At 41.7% G+C, this 27,032-nt stretch overlaps 3 protein-coding genes across 3 annotated transcripts in view; 1 reads left to right on the top strand and 2 right to left on the bottom strand.

Moving 5' to 3' along the window:
- LOC139932498 (uncharacterized) overlaps positions 1 to 27,032 on the top strand; it is a 151,724-nt gene that overhangs the window by 16,049 nt on the left and 108,643 nt on the right. The window lies entirely within an intron of this gene.
- Positions 131 to 13,791, bottom strand: LOC144537840 (uncharacterized). Its single transcript, XM_078290523.1, has 6 exons — positions 13,048 to 13,791; positions 3,684 to 3,812; positions 3,439 to 3,503; positions 3,193 to 3,275; positions 1,808 to 1,947; positions 131 to 1,363 (listed from the first exon to the last, which is right to left on the bottom strand). The coding sequence occupies exons 1-6, from the start codon at positions 13,789 to 13,791 to the stop codon at positions 131 to 133; spliced, it is 2,394 nt and encodes a 797-aa protein (XP_078146649.1).
- Positions 11,567 to 25,778, bottom strand: LOC139932502 (uncharacterized). Its single transcript, XM_078290522.1, has 3 exons — positions 25,493 to 25,778; positions 14,093 to 15,167; positions 11,567 to 11,732 (listed from the first exon to the last, which is right to left on the bottom strand). Exons 1-2 carry the CDS (start codon positions 25,776 to 25,778, stop codon positions 14,203 to 14,205), a joined length of 1,251 nt encoding a protein of 416 aa, XP_078146648.1. The 3' UTR covers positions 11,567 to 11,732; positions 14,093 to 14,202.

Below are 27,032 nucleotides of genomic sequence, written 5' to 3'. Positions count from 1 at the left end.
TCTCACCACAACACTTATGGTTTTTGGCCGACTAAATCTTTGGATGAAACTAATGGTTTCTCTCTGTCGGAGTCGTATGTCTCTGCAGAATCGCTGTGTGACCAAATCTTTTCCCACAAACACCGAACCTCTATGGTTTCTCTCCTGTGTGGAGTCTCATGTGAGTGTTCAGATTACACTTCTGAACAAATCTTTTACCACAAAGTGTGCAGCAGAACGGTTTCTCCCCTGTGTGGCCTCTCATGTGCGTAACCAGCGCCCCCCTCAAACTGAAACTTTTGTTACAAACTGAGCAGCTGAAAGGTTTTTCCCCTGTGTGACTTCTCATGTGTCGACCCAGTGTTCCACTCTGCCTGAACGTTTTGCTGCAAACCGAACAGATAAATGGTTTCTCTCCTGTGTGGAGTCTCGTGTGTTTCTTCAAATCTTCATTACGGAAAAATCTTTTACTACAAACTGTGCAACTAAAGGGCCTCTCACCTGTATGGCTTCTCATGTGCACCTGCATGTTTCTCTTTTGATGAAATCCTTTACCACAAAACGAGCAGCTAAAAGGTTTTGTCTCTGAATGAATCATCATGTGTCTGTTCAGATGAACTTCCAAACTAAAACTTTTACTACAAACTGAGCAATTAAAGGGCCTCTCACCAGTATGAGATATCATGTGACTTACAAGGACTTCATTGTTTTCCAGTGAGTCTAAACCTGACTGAGGTTCCATAGTCTCCTTCCAATCATCATCACTGTCTTCAAACTCAGGTTCAGAACAGTGTGAAGAGAGGAGTTGGTCATCACTAGTTGGGTGTAAATGACTAGCTGGATCTAAGTTCCTGGCTGGTTCTGATACTCCACAGTCCTCTCCATCAGCTTCTGTTTTCATCTGTTCAGTTGAGCTGCTGGCTAGAGGCTCACCAACACACTTATGCTTTTTGATATGTGACAGACATTTAAATCTTTTTCCACAAATGCTGCAACTGTATGGTTTCTCTCCTGTGTGGATTCTCATGTGTGTCTTCAGATTTCCACTTTCGCTAAAGCTTTTACCACAAACTAAGCAACTAAACGGTTTCTCTCCAGTGTGGCATCTCATGTGTGATTGCAAATTTCCTGTATGACCAAATCTTTTCCCACAAACTGAGCAGCTAAATGGTTTCTCCCCTGTGTGGTGTCTCATGTGTATCTGCAAATGTTCCTTTAGACCAAATCTTTTACCACAAACTGTACAGTCAAATGGTTTCTCCCCTGTATGACATGTCATGTGTCTCTGCAGAATTCCCTTGCGGCCAAATGTTTTACTACACACTGAGCAACTAAAGGGTTTCTCCCCTGTGTGGCTTCGCATGTGTACCTTTACATTTCCCTTCTGATGAAATCCTTTAGCACATATTGGGCAACTAAAGGGTGTCTCCCCACTATGTGATCTCATAGGACTTCCAACAACTTCAATGTTTGTTACTGTGTTTAAACCTGACTGGGGTCGCCAAGTCTCCTTTGAATAATCATCACTGTCTTCAGTCTCAGGTTCAGAACAGTGTGAAGAGAGGAGCCGGCCATCACTAGTTGGTTGTAAATGACTAGCTGGATCTAAGTTCCTGGCTGGTTCTGATACTCCACAGTCCTCTCCATCAGCTTCTGTTTTCATCTGTTCAGTTGAGCTGCTGGCTAGAGGCTCTGCCTCTCTGTTCTCCTCAGTTTGGCTTTGATGAAGTTGTGAGGACTGAGGTTTCTCTTCATCATCTTCACTCTTCACAGGGACAGGAGTGAACGGGAACTCGGTGATATCGGCCTCCTCCGGCCCTTGAAGCTGCTCTCCCTCCTGACTGGTCCAGAGTTCCTCCTGTTCCTCTTTAATGTGTGGGGGCTCTGGGTCCTCCTGGTCCAGACTGGGGCTCAAGTCCTGCTGCTCAGGGGGAACCTCTTCTTCACTGACCAGTAGCTGCTGGACGTCTGGAGGGAAGGGCAAAGAATAACATCAGCAGTTACCATACAGATAACCTGTAACCAACTGTTCTGTACAAGCCACTATTAACTAGAGCTACATGATGCTGGAATTGCAATAATATACATTTGGGCACTAGGCCATCACCAGTGTCACCAGTGGCGGTGTCAGCACACTGATACTACTTTTAAACATTTATAGCAGCAAATACTTGGGATAACACTTAAGGAGGAGGAGTGCAGGGCGCTGGTGGAGAGCGTCATCTGCTGGTGCAGTGTTGCAAGTACATCAATGCCAAACTGAAATGGTCTGATATCACTGATGCACGGTATAAGAAAGGACAGGGCAGACTGACATTTGCAGAAAAAACAAAGTGCCGTGTGGGCTTTGGATTCCACAGTGTTCAGTGTGTGACCATCTGTGATTGGTCTAAAATGACGTGTTTGTTTGTGGAAAAGCTTCTCTTTTCCTCTTTGAGTGCATTGCCTTTCTTTACATCTCTGTGTGAAAACCTCAACAATTCATGATGAATCGTTTTGAGGCTTCTCTTGCTGAGCTTGTTACATCTGCACTTTTATGACAGAGAAAGCAGAGATTATAAAGAGAGTAAGATGATATCAAATTCCTTGATTTCCAACAAGCTAGGCATAGATGATCCCAATTTGTCAAAGACGACTTCTACACGACAAGTTTGTGAAAGCCCAGAAGAGAATCAATGGCAAGAGAGAAGATGGAAGTGGCGATAAAACAATCGCTAAATTGTACTTAGTTCTTCTGAATTGAGTATGTTTGTTTTGTGATACTGAAAAGTTGGTGTCGTCCAGGAGAGCTTCCAGTTGAGCATCGTCTCTCCAGTCATGCAACAAAGTTGGTGCCAGTGCATGGATCAGTTATATTGTCTGTCTTGTTTGTTGTTGCTTGCTTGTTCAGGCCTTTTTAATTTCCACCTTAAGCACATCTGTTGTCATCGTTTATGAATGGTAACAGCTTTTCTTTTCTTTTCACATAAGATCTATTAACTGCCTACTCACATATGGCAGTTAAGAACTCTTGAATCTTGAATATATCAGGATACATAAGGCTCTAATTACAGACCAGCATTCTATGTGAATCTCTTACCAATTACTAGTATATTGAGTTTAGTATTCCTCAATGTTAGTGTGGGATAATCATTTGATATACAGTACATACTCTTTGGTTATACTTAGCATAGAGGTACCGGCAAGCCAAAAAGGCTGAAGTTGCCATTATACAAGTGAAAGCTTGGGTGTGGGACGAGTTTGGAGAGTACGGCTTTTGGGTGGCATCAAAGACGTTCTCGAAAACCGTTCGGCAACTGAGGAAGAGAAGGCAGGACATCGCCCTGGCTGTTCTCAGCAGGGGTGGAAGAAACACTTTGAAGAACTCCTAAACCTACATGAGGAAAGAGCCCAAGGTCCGTCACATCGCCATATAATATATTGGGAAGTCATTTAAGGCTTTTCAGCGCTGTGCACCACCTGAGTTCCCCAGCACTAAAAATCTCTGGGCAGGTCCAGCGGGAGTTCTGGTCCCCCTGTCCCGCCTGACGTCAGCCCCGGAGAGGGAGACATGCAATTTTAAAATTCCTGCAATTGTGGGAACTTTTTCTGAGGCTGTTGATGTGTATTGGATGTTGACGGTGGTCTTTCTCCATGCCCTTGAGATTTAGAGACACCAATCTTAATTCATCGCAGAGCTCTGGCCACCTCTTTTGATGCCCGACCCCACACGGGTCATCCGGGCTGCCATTGGCCAGCTGTAAGGCAGAGTTTTCCCACCGTCGGCCCTCAAAAATTGCCTCACATCCTGGGGTGAAAACTTTTAATGGGGCAAAGACGCTGCATCCCTGTTTCTGCAAAAGAGGCAGAAAACAGAATTTTAAAACGTCTCTAAATGCCTGATACCAGCATTTGTCATTTTGTCGTCCATACATGAAGTTTGGACGTTTTTTGTTCAGTATGATGCGGGGGGACATTCCAAGTCTGTATTGATGGGTTTTTATCTAAATACAGCTTTTCTTGGCTGAGAGAGCAGTTGTCATAAAGCCCAATGCGCCTTTACACTCAAATATACTGGAATTCACCACATCAGCTCTTATGATGCTTATCTTAGCAGGATGTGTCTCCCTCTCTGTGGCATGTGAATCTGTTGCTTTTGGTCACAAGGCTTATATAGGATATAAGGCTTATATGTTACAGACAAGCCCCTCTATTTAGGAGCCAGTACTAGAAGATTTTGGAGGGTTTGAGCCCATCTCCTTAGCAGAGGTCACTGGGGAACTTATTAAGATCCTCAGTGGCAAGGTGCCAGGGGTGGATGAGATCCATCCTGAAATACTGAAGGCTCACAATATTGTCCAGGTATCGCGGTTGACACATCTCTTCAGTATCGGATGGATTTTGGGAATTGTACCTTTGGATTTGCCGAGCGTTGGTGGTCCTCAACTTCAAAAAAGAGAACAAAGGGTGTTCCAACTATAGAGGAATCACACTGCTCATTTTTGACATCAAGTCAAGCTTGTTGAAGTTGGATATTGGATCCTGACAAGGATGCGCCTTGATATTTCAATCCATGCATTGGCTAAAAGTTGTTATATGCATAACACCTAAATGTTCAAAATAGAGTGAGAATGTCACATCTTGGCATCTTGAGTATCATGTAGTGATACTGGGTTTACTGGGTCATTCAAGTGTGCTCTACCTGTAATTACAATATTTCTGATAGCACCTGAAGGCAGTGTTGAAGTGCGTAAAATTTTATTAAAAATTAAAAGGTAAATATTGGACTTTTGGACCCAGAGTGCAATCATTTTGCTTCAGAACACTTAAATTATGCTGCACGAGCTGTTTGGAGTAGTTTTAAGGTCATTTTATGATCATTTAATTAGACTATTGATTGATTTCTTTATTTGTCATATTTTCCACCGGACATTTTTGTCGGACAACTGCATGTTGCAGTGGCATACCAGCTAACAGAATCCATGGTCTGAGGTCGTGGTTTTCTTTCAGAAAAAGGTGGCCTGTCCCATCCAAGTGAACAACTGCCCCAAGTGGAGGAGTTCAACTATCTGAGGGTCTCATTCACGAATCAGAGAAGAAGAGTGTGAGACTGGCTGCTGTTAGGTGCAGCAGCTGCTGTAATGTCAGTGCTGCATCAGACTGTGGTGGTGAAGAGAGAGCTGAGCCACAAAGCCAAGCGTTCAATTTACTGGTTGATTTTCATTCCGACCCTCACCTATGGTCCCGTGGTTTGGGCAGTAGCAATGAGAATCAGGTTTCTCGGCAACGTGACAGGCTGAGGAGCTCAGTGATCCGGGAGGAGCTCAGAGTCGAGCCACTGCACCTCCACAGTGAGAGGAGCCAGTTGAGGAGGTTCAGCCCCCCCCCCCCCCCCCCCCAAACACAGCACAAACTAAACTAGTAGGCCAAGTAAAAGCACCCTGGAATTCACTTTTACAAAGAAAATGGCTACCTGAATGTTTTATCAATATTTTATCCAGTGATGTTGAATAGCTAAATAGGTGTAGTAGGGCAAGTTGTCAAACTGTTGAGTGCGTCATGCAACAAAGCTACGGTTCATGGCCTTAACTCCTGAACCAGAACAGAAACAAACCAGAGCAGAAAAACAACAGCTGACCAGAACGTGTCGTCACACATTTCAGCAGAACACTGACCTCAATATGGCTGCAGCTCATTTTCATTTAGGTAACCTATGCTTGTTGCTACTCTCGCGTTTAATAAATAATGAGAATGAGTACACTGAAGACAACTTTGGTTTTCATAGTGAAAATGGACAATTTATGAATAATGTGAAAACGACATTTTATTTGTACATACCTGCTCTATGTAACCAAACATCAGCTTTAAAATCAGCATCCAGTAGCTTGTGTTGTCGGTCGTTCTCTTTTGAACAAGAATCGAACTCCTTGTACTCTGCTATCGTTCTTTCAAATAGCCCAAATATCTCTTCAACAGCTGCAGCCATTTGTTGGTTGACGAACTCTTTCAGCATTTGGACTCTGAACATTTTCAGAGAACGATAGGAACTGAACTTGTTCCTGACAGACAAACTTTGTCCTCCAACTCTCTGCGTCTTCTTTGATTTCAGAGAGTCTAAACCTGACTGAGGTTCTCTAGTCTCCTTCCAATCATCATCACTGTCTTCAGTCTCAGGTTCAGAAGAGTCTGAAGTCTTGCCATCACTAGTTGGTTGTAAATGACTAGCTGGATCTAAGTTCCTGGCTGGTTCTGATACTCCACAGTCCTCTCCATCAGCTTCTGTTTTCATCTGTTCAGTTGAGCTGCTGGCTAGAGGCTCTGCCTCTCTGTTCTCCTCAGTTTGGCTTTGATGAAGCTGTGAGGACTGAGGTTTCTCTTCATCATCTTCACTCTTCACAGGTACAGGAGTGAACGGGAACTCGGTGATATCGGCCTCCTCCGGCCCTTGAAGCCGCTCTCCCTCCTGACTGGTCCAGAGTTCCTCCTGTTCCTCTTTAATGTGTGGGGGCTCTGGGTCCTCCTGGTCCAGACTGGGGCTCCAGTCCTGCTGCTCAGGGGGAACCTCTTCTTCACTGACCAGCAGCTGTGGAATATCTAACAGGAAGGACAAACAGGTAACTGGAGGTTGTGATCACATTTACATAAAAAAAAAAAAAAAAATGACAGAACACCCATTCCACACCATTTTACAATCTTGCCTTCAAATTATAAAGTTGGACAGCTCAGTACAAAACCCATTTACTGGATATAAACACTGATTTAGCTTCAGTGTCCTCAGCTGTAAATGAGGTTGCGAGGACATGGATTTTCAGTTTTATTGGGAATCCTTTATTCGGGCAAATTAATCTGCGATGCATCACATGTAAACAATCCCTCAGGGACACCTCAACTAACTTTAACTAACAAACATAATTGATATTTTGTAATTTTACATCTTAGTAAATACATCAAATGCACAGGGGGTTCAACAGTGGTAGTAAACACAAAACAGACCAGCTTTGCTACTTTAAACAGATTAGGAGGAAGCAGACTAACAAGAGGCACATTAACTTTCCATCACCTGGAGCTCCACAGACACAATCTGCACCATTAATCATCACTGAGTCAATATATCCAATGTGACTCACTCATTACAGATACTCAGTAATGTGACAGTAACATAGAGACAATGGACAAGTTCCATAATCTTCCACATGGAAAGAAATTTAGACTAGTCTTTATTTAGTTAGCCTGTTTTTGAATACGATTGGTTTACTATGTTATATCAAATGTTAGCCCTGAATATATATATAGGAGAGAGAGTTTAACACCAAAAGCTATTAAAAAATCTGGCAGTTTAATATGATCCCATATGTTTTATTATTGGCAAAGGTACTTAACTGAGAAAACATGACTTAAGACCTTTCACGAATCGTTAGGTTCTTCTGGTTAATTCGGCACATAGGAAGCAGCACCTCATTTGAATAAAACTTCAACTTGTGGTTCACATTGCTCACTACCGAGCGCGGTGTGTTTTGAATACGATGGTGGAAGTAACAAGCGAACCGATTCTAAAAGTAGAATTTGTATTCAAATAAAGACGTTTGGTGTCTCGGGTGTGAGCCGGATTGAAGAATGGTTCCTGACAATTCCGGGAATGTCTGAAGTCAAGTTCTACCTGGTTTACATGTTGGACTATAATCAAAGCAACTTCAGTTGACAGATTTTTGAATAGAAGTTTGCGTGACCCAGAGTGTTCAAATGTTCCATCAGTTCAACGAAGATGCCTTCCTGGCCTTAACATCTGTCCGCTGAGCAGAACCAGCCCAGCGGGAACAACAGCAGCTGATTTCTGACCTTGTTCAGGACAAAATGTTTCAGTTTATTGATCAGGATACTGACTGAGGAGGAAATGTTAGTTTCTGAGCTCCAGACGGAAGCTAACTGTTAGCTGCTAGCTAATGAATGAAAACACACGACGGACTCTGTCCCTCCTGTTCAGTCAGCTGGTTTAAAGGCAGCAGCTTGTAAAATAATGTAAAAGCGGTGATCTGTCACTTTACTGAGATCAGTGCAGTAAGTATAATGTAGAAAACCTTCTATATACAAACCTGCTTTGTTGATCTGGATCTCAGGCTTCAGAACATCTTCCAGCAGCCTGCGTTGGCGATCAATCTCTTCTTCGTACTCTGCTATCGTTCTTTCAAACAGCCCAAATATCTCTTCAACAGCCGCAGTTAGTCGCTGCTTCACCGACGCTCTCAGCTGCTGGACTGAACACATTTTCACATAATGACACGAACAAGTCTTTGCATCAGTGTCAAGTTCTGCCAGAATACTAAGAAGACTTACTTCCGTTTGCAGCCTTCAAAATAAAACCCTGATGACGAACATGGTCAAAACGTGTTGTAAAAGGACATCTCACAACAGCGGCAATTTTATTTAAATTTACTCTTAATTCATCCTTAAATACATTCTTTATTTTCACGTGCGTGTTTCTGATAAACGAAACGCATTCGTGAATACGGGTTTTATTTTGAAAACTATTACCGGAAGTCATATTTATCTATATTTATATTTCAGCTGACTTGGAGCCGCGAGCTGAAGGAAACAAACCAAACGGATTCTGAACTGAAGCCCGTCAGGGTTCAGGTCTACTCGCTTTGACACAACCAGACTCTGCAAAGGCGATCCGCTCTTAAAGGAAAACTTCACCCAAATTAAAATCTAGTCACAATCCAGCCTGCAGCCTCATGTCAGCGGGAACAGGCGAGTCAGTCAGTGCAGCTCCACGTCAGTTCTGCCAAGTCAGTGGGAAACTTTTTCAGTTTCAAAGGAGCAAAAAAAAAAAATAGAATCCAAGTGTTCTTTGCTTTAGAAAAGCGTCATACAGATAAAGGTTATTATGATGCTGATGGAAATTAACATAATTGTTGAGAAAGTGTTGTTACTACTGACAGACTTTGAAGCAAGATCCTGTTGATATCCTGCTGTTACACACATCTGATCCAGTCTAAAACACCACAGGCTTCATCTACTGACAGCCCTCTAAGGCAGTGGTTCTCAACGTGGGGTCCGGGGACCACCAGTGGTCCTTGAGGGGGTTCCACGGGGTCCCCAGCAAACTTATGAATTGTTAAACTTCACCATTATTTCATTTACAAGAAGTTAACACAGTTAGAGAATGTAGCAGAATGACTGTTTTGATCATAGTTTCTCTGTTATCTCTCTACCTGCAATAAAGACAGTCATGGAGTTCTGGACAAAATCAAATCTGACAATAAAAATATTCTCAGATTTGGGTCAGAGAGGCAAAATCTCATCAAATGGGGTCTGTGGCTCTAATGTGGACTGGATTAGGGTCTTTGATATAGAAAAGGTTGAGAATCGTCACTCTAAGAAAAGGTGCAGCCACATCTGGAGAGTTCCTGGTGGGAGAAGCTTGAAGAGGAAGTGTCATTACTGAACTAACTCTGTAAAGCTTCAACAAAAAGAAAATCCTGGGCTTATATCATATTGCCAACAAACACATCCAGCTAACGCAGTTATAACTCAGTTATTGACATACAGAGAACAGGGCCGAAGCTGAGAAGTGTCACTGAGCATCAGCTCCTTGTAATAAACAGTCACACAAAGATGTTGAAGTTCTGACTTTGGTTTAAACAGAAAACCATTTTTATTAAACAAGATGAAAACAAATCCATAGATAATGGTTTGATGTTGTGATGTGTAAACAATATCTAAAAAAAATACATGTCAAAAATGTGTACGTCTTTTGACCTATTTGGTTAAATAACACGTTATATAAAATAAAATTACCAGACAAAATGCAAACAGGCTAAACCTTCTGAGCAAACAATAATGAAATTGTTCCTGTTTTCTAAGATGCATTATTATAATCACCACAGAAAATTCAGAACAGTGTGAGTCTGGTCCAATTTAGTTTATAAGTTATTATTGTATAACTTTATTTGCAAGGCATGTTCAAAGAAATGGGGAACGGAACCAGAAGACGTGAACTTTTTCTGCTGCCCAACATGTGGGCCAACGGCACCGAGGACGGGAACAGTGCTGCAGTACTGGGACTGTAAGAGTGTGAGGGGAATAGTCAAGGGAAAGGGAAACTGATCACAGCCAAGGGGAAAAGTCTGGTTCCTGATCTCTATTTTTTACATGAAGTTAGTCAGAAGGTTCCTCGGCCCACTGCAGGAGGCTTCGACTGTCACATGAGGAGGGAAACACACAGCTGTCTCTTAAAAAGCAGCAAGCAAGCCAGAGAGAGATGGACACGGTAACAATGGCTGAAAGTTAACCGTAAAAAGTTTGAACCATTCGTGCAACGGTTTTTCATTAGCGTTTCGGCGGTAGAATATTGGATGAAATCCTTAACCAACATATTAAAATGATATTTTTGTCAAAAATGACCGATTTCTTCTTTTAAAACTTAGCAAATACGGCCAGAATCAGTGTAACTGAAAATAACGCCAGAGCGGCCAAATACATCAGTCACTAGTGATCGGTTCAGATACGTCGGTCTCTAGTGATCGGTTCAGATACATTGGTTCAGATACATGTCTCTAGTGATCGGTTCAGATACATTGGTCACTAGTGATCGGTTCAGATACGTCACTAGTGATTGGTTCAGATACGTCAGTCTCTAGTGATCGGTTCAGATACATTGGTCACTAGTGATCGGTTCAGATACGTCGGTCACTAGTGATCGGTTCAGATACGCCACTAGTGATTGGTTCAGATACGTCAGTCTCTAGTGATCGGTTCAGATACATTGGTCACTAGTGATCGGTTCAGATACGTCGGTCACTAGTGATCGGTTCAGATACGTCACTAGTGATCGGTTCAGATACGTCAGTCTCTAGTGATCGGTTCAGATACATCGATTCAGATACGTCGGTCTCTAGTGATCGGTTCAGATACATTGGTCACTAGTGATCGGTTCAGATACGTCGGTCACTAGTGATCGGTTCAGATACGTCACTAGTGATTGGTTCAGATACGTCGGTCTCTAGTGATCGGTTCAGATACGTCGGTCACTAGTGATCGGTTCAGATACGTCGGTCACTAGTGATCGGTTCAGATACGTCGGTCACTAGTGATCGGTTCAGATACATCGATTCAGATACGTCGGTCTCTAGTGATCGGTTCAGATATGTCAGTCTCTAGTGATCGGTTCAGATACATCGATTCAGATACGTCGGTCACTAGTGATCGGTTCAGATACATCGGTTCAGATACGTTGGTCTCTAGTGATCGGTTCAGATACGTCGGTCTCTAGTGATTGGTTCAGATACGTCGGTCACTAGTGATCGGTTCAGATACGTCGGTCACTAGTGATCGGTTCAGATACGTCGGTCTCTAGTGATCGGTTCAGATACGTCACTAGTGATTGGTTCAGATACGTCGGTCTCTGGTGATCGGTTCAGATACGTCACTAGTGATTGGTTCAGATACGTCGGTCTCTGGTGATCGGTTCAGATACGTCGGTCACTAGTGATCGGTTCAGATACGTCGGTCTCTGGTGATCGGTTCAGATACATCGGTTCAGATACGTCGGTCACTAGTGATCGGTTCAGATACGTCGGTCTCTGGTGATCGGTTCAGATACATCGGTTCAGATACGTCGGTCACTAGTGATCGGTTCAGATACGTCGGTCACTAGTGATCGGTTCAGATACGTCGGTCACTAGTGATCGGTTCGGGGAAATCTTAGACTGAATAATGGAGTGGGAATGATGGCCATTCAGTCTGAATATCAGGCTATACCAGTGGTCACCAACCTTTTCCAACTCAAGATCACCTATGATGTCAACAGAGAAAGGCTAGATCTACCCGCTCAAATTCACTGAGAACAAAACTAATATTTACTTTTCAATTGATATAATTTCATTTTACCCACATTTAAGCCAGTAGATACAGCCTTCAATCTATCAGAGTGATAAAAGGGAAAGAATGAAACACATAATGATAGTAGGATTTCATTTTTAATCCTATTCTTATTAAAGGTTTACATTTGTATGTTGATACAAACTTAAGAACTTCTGCAAGTATAAAATGCATAAAAACCTTTTTGAAAATGATAAAGGTCACATTTGCATTTAGGCTGGGACAACTTATGTAGCCTAATACAAAACAAAACTCATGAAAAGTTCAAACATTCTTTTACATTGTTCCAGTCTTTATAAGACTGGAACAATGTATGCAAGTATAAAACACATGTACATAACATAAAATGGGTCCTCTCTTGTCTTTCTATTCCCAGAGTCAAAACAGTGGATTACAAACTGGGTCTGTCTTTCTAAAATCCACAGAACAAAAACAGTGTCTGTACTTACAATATTTACCATTTACAATTATTGTTGACAACTCGCTCGCTCGCTCACTCACACACGAGTCAAAATAGTGGCTGTACTCTAGGGCTGAACGATTTTGAAAAAATATCTAATTGCGATTATTTTGACTGATATTGCAATTGCAATATGATTTGCGATATTAGAGGGAATGATAATTTTTACATCATTATTCTCATTTTCATTGAAAAACATATTAAAAATGATTATGGTGTGATTTTTGCGGGGATCTGTACCAAACAAAGATGTTTTCTTAAGTCTGTAGAATATGATGTGTAGGCAGGACATCTCTGCAGCACGACAATATTTAATTTAAAATGGTATTTTGACACACATTTCGCCTTTAACAAATATTGCGCCTCCTGCGATTTGAAAATTGCAGTAGGCGATATTGCGATTTCGATAAAATTTCGATTAATTGTTCAGCTCTACTGTACTCACAACAATATTTGACAATATTTACAATTCTTACAACTATAGTTGTCACAGTGGCTGTACTTACTCAGGTCAATCAATGAGATGGCTGTGACTGATAAATCTCAGCCAGTGCTTTAAAGTTCGGTTCATAACTTGACAAGGCCAACCTCATGCAGTCAGTGAGGTGTGAGTCAGTGAGGCGGCTCCTGTGCTTGGATTTGTTCAGCTTCATTTGCGAAAAAGCCATTTCACAAAGATAGGTAGACCCAAAGTAGGCCCTCACTTTCAGTGCACAGGATGACAGAAGAGGAAATGTGTCACTGTTTACAAGGCCCCAGAAGTCACTGTCTTTTGACCTTGCTTTCAGTACGATGTCATTCTGAAGATCCAGTATCTCCATGTCAACTCCGGCTGGCAAACTGAACACCTCCTCGAATTTTTCTGCTACCTGCTCCACATTGATGGGCGAGAAGGGGTTTGAAATGAAGGAGAGGATGCTCTCTATCTCATCCAGTTCTTTGAATCTGCGGTCGAATTCAGCAGACAGTTTGTCCAATTGGACACCGTAGTGCTCTGGCTGGAAAAATGCCTCAACCCTCCGTGTGACAGTAGGGGGACCCAGTGGCACACGAGACAGAGCTGCAGCGATTTCATGTTTGTTTTTGAAGCCCTCGAATAGAGTGTCTGCGGTGATGGCCATGGCCTCCTTTATGAGTTCTCCATCGGTGAAAGGCTTCTTACGTTTAGCCAAAAGGTGGCTTACACAGAAGGATGCCTCTGTAGCCGCCTTATTGTGATCCACTGGCTGAGTGAAGATCTCCTGCTGTGCCCTCAGTTCATTCGTTAGGTCTGCCACTTTCTTTGCACGCAGGCTGCTCTTTGGCGGGTAGCTCTCCTCAAACGTCGGGTGGTTGGTGCGGTAGTGTCTCTCCAAATTTCCTTTTTTACACAGGGCCTGTGTTTGACGACACAGCAAGCACACGCATTTGTCTTTAACTAACGTGAATAAATATTGTTCTTCCCATTCTGGGTGAAATATGTCGTTTTTCGCCTTCTTTTTCTGTGGCGCCATGGCTACTGCACCGCTTTCCAACTGTACAGTAGCTAGCTAGCTACCAGTAGCGACGTACCGTCAGCTGTCAGCGACGTAAACAGTCTAGCAGCGACGTAATGGTGTTGCGACGTAATGTCAGTGACGTAAACAGTCTAACTAGCTTGCCCATATTGAAAACGAAAGGGGTGAAGGAAAATCTGTTAGAGTTAGACCTAATGCACTTCTAGTGTTAAAGATCTACTTGAAATGTCTCAAAGATCGACCAGTCGATCGCGATCGACAGGTTGGTGACCCCTGGGCTATACTAAGGGCAAAATACAATGGAAAAGGGTTTGGGTTTCCTCCTGAATGATGGACTATCATGATGTGTCTCTAGTTTATTGTTCTGTTCCTGCTGAACAGTTCAGCTCAACCAGCAGCTCTGCAGCTTCACCTGCTGCTGCTCTCACCAACACACTTATGGCTTTTGACCTGTGACATCTGACTAAAACTTCTCCCACAAACACTGCAACTGAACGGTTTCTCTCCTGTGTGGACTCTCATGTGCGTTTTCAGATTTCCAGTTTCACAAAAACTTTTACCACAGACTGAGCAACAAAATGGTTTCTCTCCCGTATGGATTCTAATGTGTTTCTTCAGATTACCTTTTTCAATAAATCTTTTACTACAAACTGAGCAACTAAATGGTTTCTCCCCTGTATGGCTCCTCATATGTCTCACTAACGCCCCCCTCAGACAAAAACTTTTGTCACAAAACGAGCAGCTGAAAGGTTTTTCACCTGTATGAATCCTCATGTGTGAACCTAATGCCCCATTGTGCCTGAATATTTTACCACAAAATGGGCAAATAAACTGTTTCTCCCCAGCATGAAATCTTTTATGACTTACAAGGACTTCATTGTTTTTCTGTGACTCTAAACCTGACTGAGGTTCTCTAGTCTCCTTCCAATCATCATCACTGTCTGCAGTCTCAGGTTCAGAAGAGTCTGAAGTCTTGCCATCACTAGTTGGGTGTAAATGACTAGCTGGATCTAAGTTCCTGGCTGGTTCTGATACTCCACAGTCCTCTCCATCAGCTTCTGTTTTCATCTGTTCAGTTGAGCTGCTGGCTAGAGGCTCTGCCTCTCTGTTCTCCTCAGTTTGGCTTTGATGAAGCTGTGAGGACTGAGGTTTCTCTTCATCATCTTCACTCTTCACAGGGACAGGAGTGAACGGGAACTCGGTGATATCGGCCTCCTCCGGCCCTTGGAGCTGCTCTCCCTCCTGACTGGTCCAGAGTTCCTCCTGTTCCTCTTTAATGTGTGGGGGCTCTGGGTCCTCCTGGTCCAGACTGGGGCTCCAGTCCTGCTGCTCAGGGGGAACCTCTTCTTCACTGACCAGCAGCTGTGGAGCATCTAACAGGAAGGACAAAAAAGAACATACTAAGTAACATTAAAAACGCACAATGATATTGTGACAAATATACAGTAGCTATGCATGTATGATGTTTGTAAGAATGCTTTTATGTTTTGTGTAAAGATTTGTAGCAATGAAAGGGAGTGACACAAGAAATGTACAGTTCAACGTTACTTTTATTGAAAGAAGAAGAGCAGTACATAGTTGGGCCAGCGTGGCGGGCTGTGGTACGCGACTGCGCACACAGTGGTCCAACATATTCCAGCATGCTCGATGGGGTTCATGTCAGGAGTATGGAGGTATGGAGTATATTCAGACATCAAAATTATTAGCAAAGCACTCTCCATCAGATTAGAGTCCGTGATTTAATCTCTTATTCACCCAGACCCAACCGGATTCATCAAAGGGAGACATTCCTCAGATAATTTGCAAAGACTTTTCAACCTAATAAAACTATTAGGGATGTCAATGGTTAACCGTTAACCGGTTACCCACCGAGAATATTTTTGACCGGTTACGCATGCCGGTCTATAGGTTAATTTGCCCTAATTAACCCTAAACCCTAACCCTAACCAGTGTTGCCAACTTGGCGACTTTGTCGCTAGACTTAGCGACTTTTCAGACCCCCCTGGCAACTTTATTTCTCAAAAGCGACTAGCGACAAATCTGGCGACTTTTTCTGACCATGGGAAGGAATGTTAAAGTGTTGGATCTCAAAGCATTTGACAGTAAATTGGTTCGGCTGATGCCGGTTTTCTCTACTTGCTTGTCTAATCCAGAGAGGTCTGACGATCACAGCGTAGCCCCCCTCCCTCTGCTGAGAGCAGGGACTGTAGGATAGGGTCCACTTGTAATTGCTGGACAGCGCTTCGAAATGCGGCACCAAAGCTCATCTATCTACTAAAGTAAGGAATCTCTGTCTGTCAGTGAGTCTGTCTGTGAGTGAGTGAGTGTGTGTGTGTGTCCTTCGCATATCTTGAGAACCGCTCGTCCGATCTACTTCACACTTGGCGGGTGTATTGCTGGACGTAGGACGTGCAGTGTCGGATTTGGTGTAATTTGGACACGCGACACGTTCATTATTACTAAACTTTGAATAAACAAGCGAACAGCACTCTGTGCAGCAGTGGGGCGAACGGGCGCTGCACTAGTTGAGTCAATGTAGCGCCGGACTAAAAGGCAAGCGCCACTTTCTTGTATTTCACGTCATTTTGCGTTTTTTCTTAAAAATTAACCGGTTAGTTACCGGTTAATGGGTGTCGGCCTATCGAAAGCACATAATGTCACAATGTTGAGTCGAAATGTCATTAACTGCAATTGTAGGTTTTGAAGCCAACACAGAGAGACACAGGCTGTGTTCGGAACCGCATACTAATGTACTATTCATACTAAGTATGACGTGAAGTTGAGTATGTAGTGCGTTCCAACTGCATAGTATGTGAATTTTGTGTACACGAGAAATGCCCGGATGTATACTGGATTAGCAAGAATTTCTGAGTATGCGGCGTGAGTTTACTGGACAGACTCAACCGCCCCAGAATGCATTGGGTTATATATATATATATATATATATATATATACATACATACATACTAGTGATGCGCGGATTGGCTCTGACGCCATCCGAATCCGCATGTATGCATAAATCATCCACCCGAACGAATTATTTTCTACGATTTATAGACCCGCACCCGCCCTGCACCCGCATGGACATTTCACTCCACCTCTATATTGCCTTTTAAATTATGTCGAGCAGCACAAGCTTTCTATGTGATTTCTTTATTGTGTGTTCGTTGTATTGATGTATGAGTGTTTTCTTTAACGATTTACTTTAAAGATTAGAGAGGCTGCTTTCAGTAATTAAACGTTTCCGTGGTGAACTGTGCCTTTGCAATACAGTTTCATATTTATGCTGCGGTCCCGTTTCTCTCTTGTATAATAGAAATAATTGTTATTAGTGTCTACACAGCGTCTCTCTTAATGGGGAGACGCACTTATCTTTTCTGCTGCTGTGGGATCGCTGCAGGTATTTAATGAATTAATATTTTTCTCATTAATGATGTATTATTTCACCCACCCGCTATTAATCATAATGTAAATTTTTATGACCCGACCCGCCCGATCCGCGGATTAACCTCGGTTCTCGCGGATATAACTGCAATCCGCGCATCACTAATACATACATACATATATATATATATATATATATATATATATATATATATATATATATATATATACACATACATACAGTATATATATATATATATATATATATATATATATATATTTATATATATATATATGTGTGTGTGTATGATAGATCTTAAAAGAAGGAATGCAATATATAATATTTTATGTGAATAGAGGTTATGATACTGTTGGTGCAGCAATTATGCTATAAGACAACCTTTTTTCTCTCTCTTTTCCATAGGACAGAGTGGAGCCCAGGATTGTACATGAATGCAAAAAGGCAGCAGAATGGGTTAAAGCAAACCAGCATGTGTTTTCAGCCACGGTGGAGTTGCCCGATGCACTGCAGATGGGGGAAGAGGAACTGGCAGAGGCTGCACAGCTGTATGAAAAGCTTTGGGTTGAGGAAACAAGTGAGGGCCTGGACGAAGATGAGAGGGAATCAATCTTGGAGCCATTCAAGTTTGTATTTTACAAGATTGAAGACATGTTGAAGTTTTGTGAGGAAATTACAGATAGCCAAGGGTATATGACGTACTGTAAATGCCGAATGGACAACAACTAATGACTTTGAATAAAAGCAGTAGCGCACTACTATTGTTGTGATATGCTGTGTCTGCTGAATAAAGCAATCGGCTGCTCACTGCCCTCTTTGGAGGACTTATTCAGCGGCACCGTCAGGATTGCCGCTCAATTTCGTTGTACTTGTGCAATGACAAATAAAGGAATCTGAATCTAAAGGGCAACAGAACATTTGATCATTTTGTCAGTTTGTGTGTTCTTTGCTTTGTTTTGTTTTTTAATGAAGCACTTAATAATTCACGTTTATACCATGAAGAACACAGAGCTAAGTTAGTGTATTTTAAGATAAGCCTTTTATTGACCCCCACCCCCCCAAGGGCAAATTTAGGTGTTCCAGCAGCACAGAAATAGCACAGACAATTAGAACCAAATATGAAATGAATAGTGGTTAAGAATAAGAATTGAAAATAAAAATACACAAGGGAAGCTAAAATGAAAAACTTTTTTTTTTTCAAAACTCAAGCAATATACATAAACTTAAGCCAATAGTGCAGTACAATCTAAAAGTGAAATGATAGTGAGTAAAGTAGCAGCATAGTATATGTAGGAGTTAGGTGGAACCATCTACTGTAATAGCACACAACAGAATAGTGTATATAACATGATAAATATTATACATAATAAGATGTTGAGGCTTATGACATAAATAAGAGGCTAATTATTTTAAGAAAATAAATATGGTTTTAACTAACTATTCCTGCCCTCCATGTGTGCCGACACTGCTTGCATAGTTAAAATATGTATTGGCCTATATTAAATTCAGCTGATTGCAGTAAAATGCCGTAGTATATTATTCCTCAAAGGGAAATTATGAATGAGAAGTGTGTGTCTGTTTTTTGAGAGACAGGAAGAGAGGCTTAAGCTCCAATTGTTCAATCAACGAGCTTTATGTTTTCCTATGAACTGATGTCGCTAGGCTATATGGACGGAGTTCATGTCCTATTTTGACAGAATAAATCAATAGCGCGTGTAAATAAGATACTGTTACTAGTAGAATTATTGACTGATATACAGTATGTTGCTACACTGGCATAGATACCCACGTTACATGCTACGTAGACAGAATAGGCAAAATCAATATATATGCTACATTTAAGGAATTAATAGTCTTCACGTTACAATGTTGACTAATCAATTAAATATAAATCAACGACAAAATCGCTTGCACCGGCAGTGTCTACACGATTTTATTTTGTAGTTTTTGCGTGCATTTCCTGTCGAATCCCTTCCACCGGAAGTGTCTGCACGATTTTACTTTGTATTTTTTGCGTGCATTTCCTGTCCTCACAGTGGAGCTGACTTGAGAGCGGAGCCTGCACCGGAAGGAGCCCCGCAGGCAGACACTCTTGGAAAAAACCTTCTACAAACCTGCTTTGTTGATCTGGATCTCAGGCTTCAGAACATCTTCCAGCAGCCTGCGTTGGCGATCAATCTCTTCTTCGTACTCTGCTATCGTTCTTTCAAACAGCCCAAATATCTCTTCAACAGCCGCAGTTAGTCGCTGCTTCACCGACGCTCTCAGCTGCTGGACTTTAGACATTTTCACACAGGAACAGGAACTTTTCTTCCTGAACTTTTTACTGACAAACTTTGTCCTTCAAAGCTCCAACAGCTTCACAGCTAAACCATTAATCTGAGTCCATAAGAGAGAGCTGCTGCTTCTTCTTCTTCTTCTCACGGCTTGTTGCCGTTACCGTGTTGTTGTTAGCTACTTTAGCATAAAATGGAATTCACTTTGCGGGTGTTTCTGCCTTCTGTTTCAGTTATAGGCTACGTATTCTTAGTACTACTCGTTATTGTATAATAACAACTGGGTCAAAACACAACCTGGTCGATATCAAACGGTCTCTTTAGCTAGCTAGCGTTGTGTTGCTAAGCTCCGTCCCTGTCTGTCTGTTAGCAGCTAGCTAGCTATGCTAACTTAAAAAGCTTTGTAGGCTACCGGGAGAAGAGTCTGAGGTAAAACCTTAAGAAAGAAGAGCGAAGGGCGCGAGCTCCATTCAGATAGAGTTATCCATACACACACAGTCTTCTGCTGCTTCATTAAACATGGAAACTACACTTTAGAAAGGAAAACAACGGAAAGTAATCCTCCGCTCACGAAAGTTTACAGACACCGGCCGCCATCTTGTGCGGCGTCACGTTTCTTCTTCATCTTATAGAAGTTGTGGCAGTTTAGATGCAGCTAGGCATAGCACCGCCCTCCACAGGATGATATAAGCTCCAACACCCTCAGTCTTGATTAAAATCTATGCTCGGCCATATGTAGAAAAAAAACGTGGAATTATTTGGTCATTCTTTACTTGACAAAGCAAAGTATTCAAAGGAAAAGACTTTGACTAGACTTTGAAAAATATTTTCCAGCTACTTTTTCAATATGAGCTTTGCATCTAGCCAGACCCCAAAAAATGTGAATGTTTTAACTTTGTCCAATGTGACAAACCAACCAATTAAACCAAAAATCCTGTACTTTGTCTTAGAGGATGAGATTTTAACCTCCATCTTGAAGCCGCTTCTCAACCCAGCAGGGGTTGAAGCCAGTTCAGTGGTCTGTCCTCGGACCATGGTCGCTAACCCGGACCGCTGGTTACTACCACAGGCTGGTCGTCGGGGTTGCGCAATAAATATAATGTTATTTATGATAGTGTTGGGGAAATTATTCAGAAAAATACCACCACACTCTCTCCGATGCGTATGTACGCCTACTCGTATTCAATAAAATTTTGTCACTTTATGACTTTTGTAAACACTCTAAGCTCTGAAGCAAAACATTTTTGAATACGAGTAGGCGTACATAGGCATCGGAGCTAAGAGTGTGCGGCGGTATTTTTCTGAATAATTTTCCCAAGACTATCATTTACGGTTCATTGTAATAACTTTGAGTCAGTTATTAGTGTGTGAATCACTGTTTATGGTACTTGATATTTTCTTAGAAATCAAACTGTTTATTGGCCAAAATGTAGCTGTTTAATTTGATTATCTGGATATTTGTTTGTTGAAATGTTGTTTGATTGTTTAAAAAATTTACTGTAATATGATTGTCTTTAAACTCCAAGAACAATAGCAACAACATTCAATCTTTAATAAACAATCAACAGAACTGTGATGACAGATGTGATTTTGTGGCTCTAGAGCTGAACTGTTCTGTCCAACACTTTGTTTTTTTTTCCAGTGGGCGATAATTATCTAAATAGGTATTTCCATGTTATGATGCATAGGAAAACAAATATTTTGGTATGATTGTTCCAAGTACCACAGTGACAAATGAAGCATAATCATTAAATGATACATTTTAATTCTCCATTATGTGGCACAGTTGTTCAAATGTCAACTGCTTCACTAATGACCAAGAAACATTCACATCAAGCTCGTCACACAAACTGCACACTAGCAGGGCTGAGCTGGACTCTGAAGGCTTGTCAAAGACTCACAGCGCCCCCTATGGGTCAACCAGTACCTTTCTTTGTGTCCAGATTATGAGTCACCAGGGCTATGTGCCAAATTAGAAAAAGCGTTACCAATCAATGCGTGTGTTATTGGACTGATAATAATAATAATAAGAAGAAGAAGAATCCATAGAAACAGAATAGGTCACGACTGCGTCAGCGGGGAAAAAGCCTCCGGTGGCAGCATCACTCTCCTGGACGCTCCATTCAAACTCAAACAGGGTTTTCTGTTAGTATTGAAACCATGAAGCCATTGCTTCACAGAGATTATTTACAACGCTTTGATGCTGATGGTCCAATGTGACAACGATCACTTTCAGTCCCTTTATTCCAGATGTAGATGGTGATCGGATGCTCTTCCACCCTGCAGGCACAAGGCAGTTTGAGCTTTAAATTGGAGAAGGGAGTTGACTCTTCTGCCTCAGAGTTGATGGAAGAAGGTTCACTAAGTTAAACTCACAGATCAGATTCAGAATCAGTTTAATTGGCAGAGTTAGTTTGCAGATACGAGGAATTCAACTTGTTGGTTTGCTCCTGTAGGTCACATTAAACATAAAACAACACAAAATTGTGAAAGAAGCATTAAACTACCTGAGTGTAAAATCATGACATGGTAATCACTCCCCTTGAAATTCCACAGGTTGGTCAGAAAAATCATTACTGTATCTGCCAAGCCACATGCTGCTGAGATCTGAAGACATTACAGCCATTTGAACTTCTGCTGTGATGTACTGTACATACAGTATGTATATATTTAAATGAACATTTCATTTTTTTCAGCATCAAATTATACTATTAGAATGTCAAACAAAACAAAAACAATATTACTTGATGTACCAAAAATACACGCTGATATTTCTTATTAAATGGCTTCTTATTAAGGCCAGAGAGAAGACTGAAGCATTGTTTGATAACTCATCATCATCAAAGTCTTTATTTGTAAAATAATTTTGGAAAGCAAAGGTACAACATGCTTCCAGTAAGGAAAAAAGTATATAAATTAACATTCATTAATATAAAGTGAATAAAATGTGGTTAAGTGACTGCTGACATGAAAATATTCAGTCTGAAGTGAAGAAAAAAAACCAATAGTAAAAATTGTGAAGAAAAATAATAAAAGTTGTGTTATTTACATAAACTCTATAACTCAGCATGTATAAGCTGAATTACAGAATAAATTCACAATGACTATGAGTACGTTGACTTAAACATAAGAATCTCAACTCTAAAAATTGTATTGTACAAATTGTATTGTTGGTTTTATTTTCTAATTTTATCTGAAAAAATGATAAGACACTTTGATCATAAAATATGTGTATGAGCAGTATTCAGATCTGGCTGCATCCCGAACCACAACACTGACTAGAAGGGTTTGGGTTTCCTCCTGAATGATGGACTATCATGATGTGTCTCTAGTTTATTGTTCTGTTACTGCTGAACAGTTCAGCTCAACCAGCAGCTCTGCAGCTTCACCTGCTGCTGCTCTCACCACAACACTTATGACTTTTGACATGTGACGGATGATTAAATCCTTTCCAAGAACCACTGCAACTGTACGGTTTCTACCCTGTGTGGACTCTCGTGTGTTTATTCAGATTTCCCTTTTCACTAAAACTTTTACCACAAAATGAGCAACTAAATGGTCTCTCCCCAGTATGGCTTCTCAAGTGTATAACCAATCTCTGTTTCCGACTAAAACTTTTGTCACAAACTGTGCAGCTGAAAGGTTTTTCCCCTGTATGAGTTCTCATGTGTCTAACCAGGTCTGTACTGAATCTTTTACCACAAACTGAGCAGCTAAAGGGTTTCTCTCCAGTATGGCTTCTCTTGTGTATAACCAATGTGCCTCTCTGGCTAAAATGTTTGTTACAAACTGAACAGCTGAAAGGTTTTTCCCCTGTATGGATTTTCATGTGTGAACTTAATGTCCAATTCTGGCTGAATATTTTACCACAAACTGTGCAGATAAATGGTTTCTCTCCTGTGTGTTGTCTCATGTGCGTCTGAAAATGTCCCTTTTGACAAAACCGTTCACCACAAATTGAACAGTGAAAGGGTTTCTCCCCAGTATGGAGTCTCATGTGTGTTCTCAGACTTCCCTTTTCGCTAAATCTTTTACCACAAACTATACAATCAAATGGCTTTTCCCCTGTGTGGCTCCTCAGGTGGGCCTGCAGATGTCCGTTCCGACTGAATCTTTTGCCACAAACTGAGCAACTAAACTGTTTCTCCTTGGGATGAGATTCCATATGATTTACAAGGACTTCATTATTTTTCAGTGAGTCTAAACCTGACTGAGGTTCTCTAGTCTCCTTCCAATCATCATCACTGTCTTCAGTCTCAGGTTCAGAAGAGTCTGAAGTGTTGCCATCACTAGTTGGTTGTAAATGACTAGCTGGATCCAAGTTCCTGGCTGGTTCTGATACTCCACAGTCCTCTCCATCAGCTTCTGTTTTCATCTGTTCAGTTGAGCTGCTGGCTAGAGGCTCTGCCTCTCTGTTCTCCTCAGTTTGGCTTTGATGAAGCTGTGAGGACTGAGGTTTCTCTTCATCATCTTCACTCTTCACAGGGACAGGAGTGAACGGGAACTCGGTGATATCGGCCTCCTCCGGCCCTTGAAGCTGCTCTCCCTCCTGACTGGTCCAGAGTTCCTCCTGTTCCTCTTTAATGTGTGGGGGCTCTGGGTCCTCCTGGTCCAGACTGGGACTCCACTCCTGTTGTTCAGGGGGAACCTCTTCTTTACAGACCAACAGCTGCTGGACGTCTGGAGGGAAGACTGAAATACACACATACACACAGAGTGAGCATAAATCAAATAATCTCATTCCAATAAAACCAATTTAAGAAGAAGGTTTCCACTGCATTGGTCAATAACTCCACCATTTTTTGACCGATTCCCTAGTTACTTTAAAACAAAGTAAAGGCAAGTCTAAGAAGCCTGCATACTAAATTTTGTGTCATTCTGACTTGTTCATAAGAGCACCCAAGGAATTATGGGAAATAGAGTCTTTGTTATAATATAGCAACAACTTCAAAGGGCTGTAATTTGCTCAAATGTCAACATATTATTATGTGTTTTGACAGGTCGTTTTATTATGATGTTTCTGACCACTCTTACATGTTTCAAGCTGATTGATTACTGTGGCATGATTTTACAATCATTTGAACTTTTTGTGCCAAAGTTGAAAAATCCAATGGTCAATAACTCTGCCATTTTTGACAGATTGCTTAGCTACTTTCAAACAAAGTAAATGCAGGTCCAATGAGCCTGCATACCAAATTTGACGTCATTCTGATTTACGGTTCATGCGAAGAAGATTTTTCAAAAAATCAAAAATGGCAGAAAAATTTTAGAGGCGGAGCTTATGGGTCCCATTGGCAAAATTGTTCACCATGATCAGATACATATGAATACCAAGTTTCAGAACTCTACGACTAATGGGACGGCGGGTATGAGCCTTAGACTTTGGGAGCTTATTATAGCGCCCCCTATGGGCTAATCGGTGCCATTTTTTGTATCCCAGTAGCGGTTAACCGGGACTGTCTATATGCCAAAATGGACAAAAGGTTATCAATGTATGGCCGAGTTATTGGCTAAAATACAGGGGGAAAAAATAAAAACAAAATAAGAATAATAATTATAATAATAATAATATTAATAATAATAATAATAGGAATTCCAGCAATTACAATAGGTTTCCCTGCTTCGCAGTGGAAACCTACATATACAAACCTATCCAATAAAGGTCCCACAGCAGACTAGGTGACTTAAAACAGCATCATGTCAGCTAGAGTTAACAAGAATAACCCCAGAAGTACGGTGAGTTCCCCTTCACCAGCGTAAAGCTTGTCATTTTTGGAAAAGCATTGGGGTGGACAGAACAGTGACGTTTCCCTTTAGAGGAACCAACAAAGTTTACTACTTTCATTTACTACAGCTTCATCTTCAACATATTCCTTATTTTCACTTTAATAGTTACCCAAAAAACCTTGCAACATATTTTCGTTGATAGGGTTTTATTTTGAAAGCTGTGACCGGAAGTCATCCCTTCTTATTGTGGCTAGTTTGACGCTGCTCCTAGCTACGGTCCGGACTGACTAACCTGCTCTGTGCAGCTTCACTTCGGGTTTCAACACGACATCGAGCAGCTTCCTCTGGCGGCGGATCTCCTGCTCTGACCGGTGAACTTTGTCTTCGTACTCCGCCACGGTTTTCTCAAACAGCCCGAAAATCTCCTCCGCAGCCGCCGTTAGCCGCTCGGTGAGCAGCGCTCTCAGCTCCGGGATTTCAGCCGTTTCTTTTCCTTTTTCCACCAGCAGCAGAAAGTCTTCAGCAGCGGCGCTGATCCGCTCCTGTACAGACACCCTCAGCAGCTGCACGGCGCACATTTTACTCCTTTTCTGCGCACTTTAGCCTTCCGACAAACAAAGACAGGCAGCAAGCGGGACAGTAAATAGAGCCGCTGAATTCCGGATCAGAGCGCGCCTCCTGCCGGCCTGGAGGGGCACGAGAAGATTCAACTGTAGAGTCACACACTGAAATGAAAAATGACCTTTTCGCCTTTTTAGATTCAACAGATTCCAATACTCAAGGGGCCCCACAAAAAATATTTAGGCCTATATTTTAAAATAGAGATAATAATGTCAAAAGTGCCAGTTTTATAAATTAAATTATATTTAACATGAATAGTCATGAAATAGCGACTATTTAAAAGAGCCTACAATGTTAATTGTCAAGCGCACATATTGCTACAAAATATAGCAAGGCGATGTTACACTAAGCATGTAAATGCAGGTTCAAAGCAGTAGACCTACAACTTCCACAGACCAGAGACACATCAAAATAACCTCAATATTCCCTCAAAAGTGGCTCAACTTCCTCCTGCTAGAGGAAACATGACATGACAAAAAAAGTTGACGCTCAAAATATCATCCATTAATATTTATTATACAATGGCCTGGGTGAATACTTGATTCTGATTGGCTGGAGGGGTGTTGGTTAATTTCAGATACCACAGAAACTCTGAGGAAGGCCAAGGGCTGAAACGCGTACGTACTATTTTATTTTTTATTTTTTATTTATCCTTTATTTAACCAGGTGAGTCCCATTGAGATCGAAATCTCTTTTTCAAGGGAGCCCTGGAGCAAGTCAAAAAGCAGCCAATATACAACAAAGAGCAACAAGACAAAGGCACAACAATAAATACATAATAATAATACATACAGTAAATACAACAACTGTATCACATTATGCAGTATCCATTTAGCGTGACCTATTGTAGTAAAATGAGGAGGAAGGGAAAGAGAAAGCTAGGGCAAGGGGGGGGGGAGGAATAAGAAAACTCCTCTCCCTGCATCTGACTCCCGCTTAGAAGAGCAGGAGACAGACACAGAGCAGGAGACAGAGCAGGAGACAGAGCAGGAGACAGACAGAGAGCAGGAGACAGACAGAGCAGGAGACAGACACAGAGCAGGAGACAGACAGAGAGCAGGAGACAGACAGAGCAGGAGACAGACAGAGCAGGAGACAGACACAGAGCAGGAGACAGACACAGAGCAGGAGACAGACAGAGCAGGAGACAGACACAGAGCAGGAGACAGACACAGAGCAGGAGACAGACACAGAGCAGGAGACAGACAGAG

Source organism: Centroberyx gerrardi, chromosome 19, assembly GCF_048128805.1.
Source record: "Centroberyx gerrardi isolate f3 chromosome 19, fCenGer3.hap1.cur.20231027, whole genome shotgun sequence".
NCBI classification, from domain to species: Eukaryota; Metazoa; Chordata; class Actinopteri; order Beryciformes; family Berycidae; genus Centroberyx; species Centroberyx gerrardi.
This window is presented reverse-complemented; position numbering and strand designations above follow the sequence as displayed.

Excerpts from the sequence above, each read along its gene's own strand:
- LOC144537840 (XM_078290523.1), bottom strand. The coding sequence starts at position 13,791 with ATGGCGCCACAGAAAAAGAAGGCGAAAAACGACATATTTCACCCAGAA. Across the intron at positions 3,504-3,683 it reads GCCCGGATGACCCGTGTGGG|GCGGGACAGGGGGACCAGAA; the intron begins GTCGGGCATCAA and ends GGCTGACGTCAG. Across the intron at positions 3,276-3,438 it reads TTTAGTGCTGGGGAACTCAG|TTGCCGAACGGTTTTCGAGA; the intron begins GTGGTGCACAGC and ends TCTCTTCCTCAG.
- LOC139932502 (XM_078290522.1), bottom strand. The coding sequence starts at position 25,778 with ATGTGCGCCGTGCAGCTGCTGAGGGTGTCTGTACAGGAGCGGATCAGC. Across the intron at positions 15,168-25,492 it reads AGTGAAGCTGCACAGAGCAG|ATGCTCCACAGCTGCTGGTC; the intron begins GTTAGTCAGTCC and ends CCTTCCTGTTAG.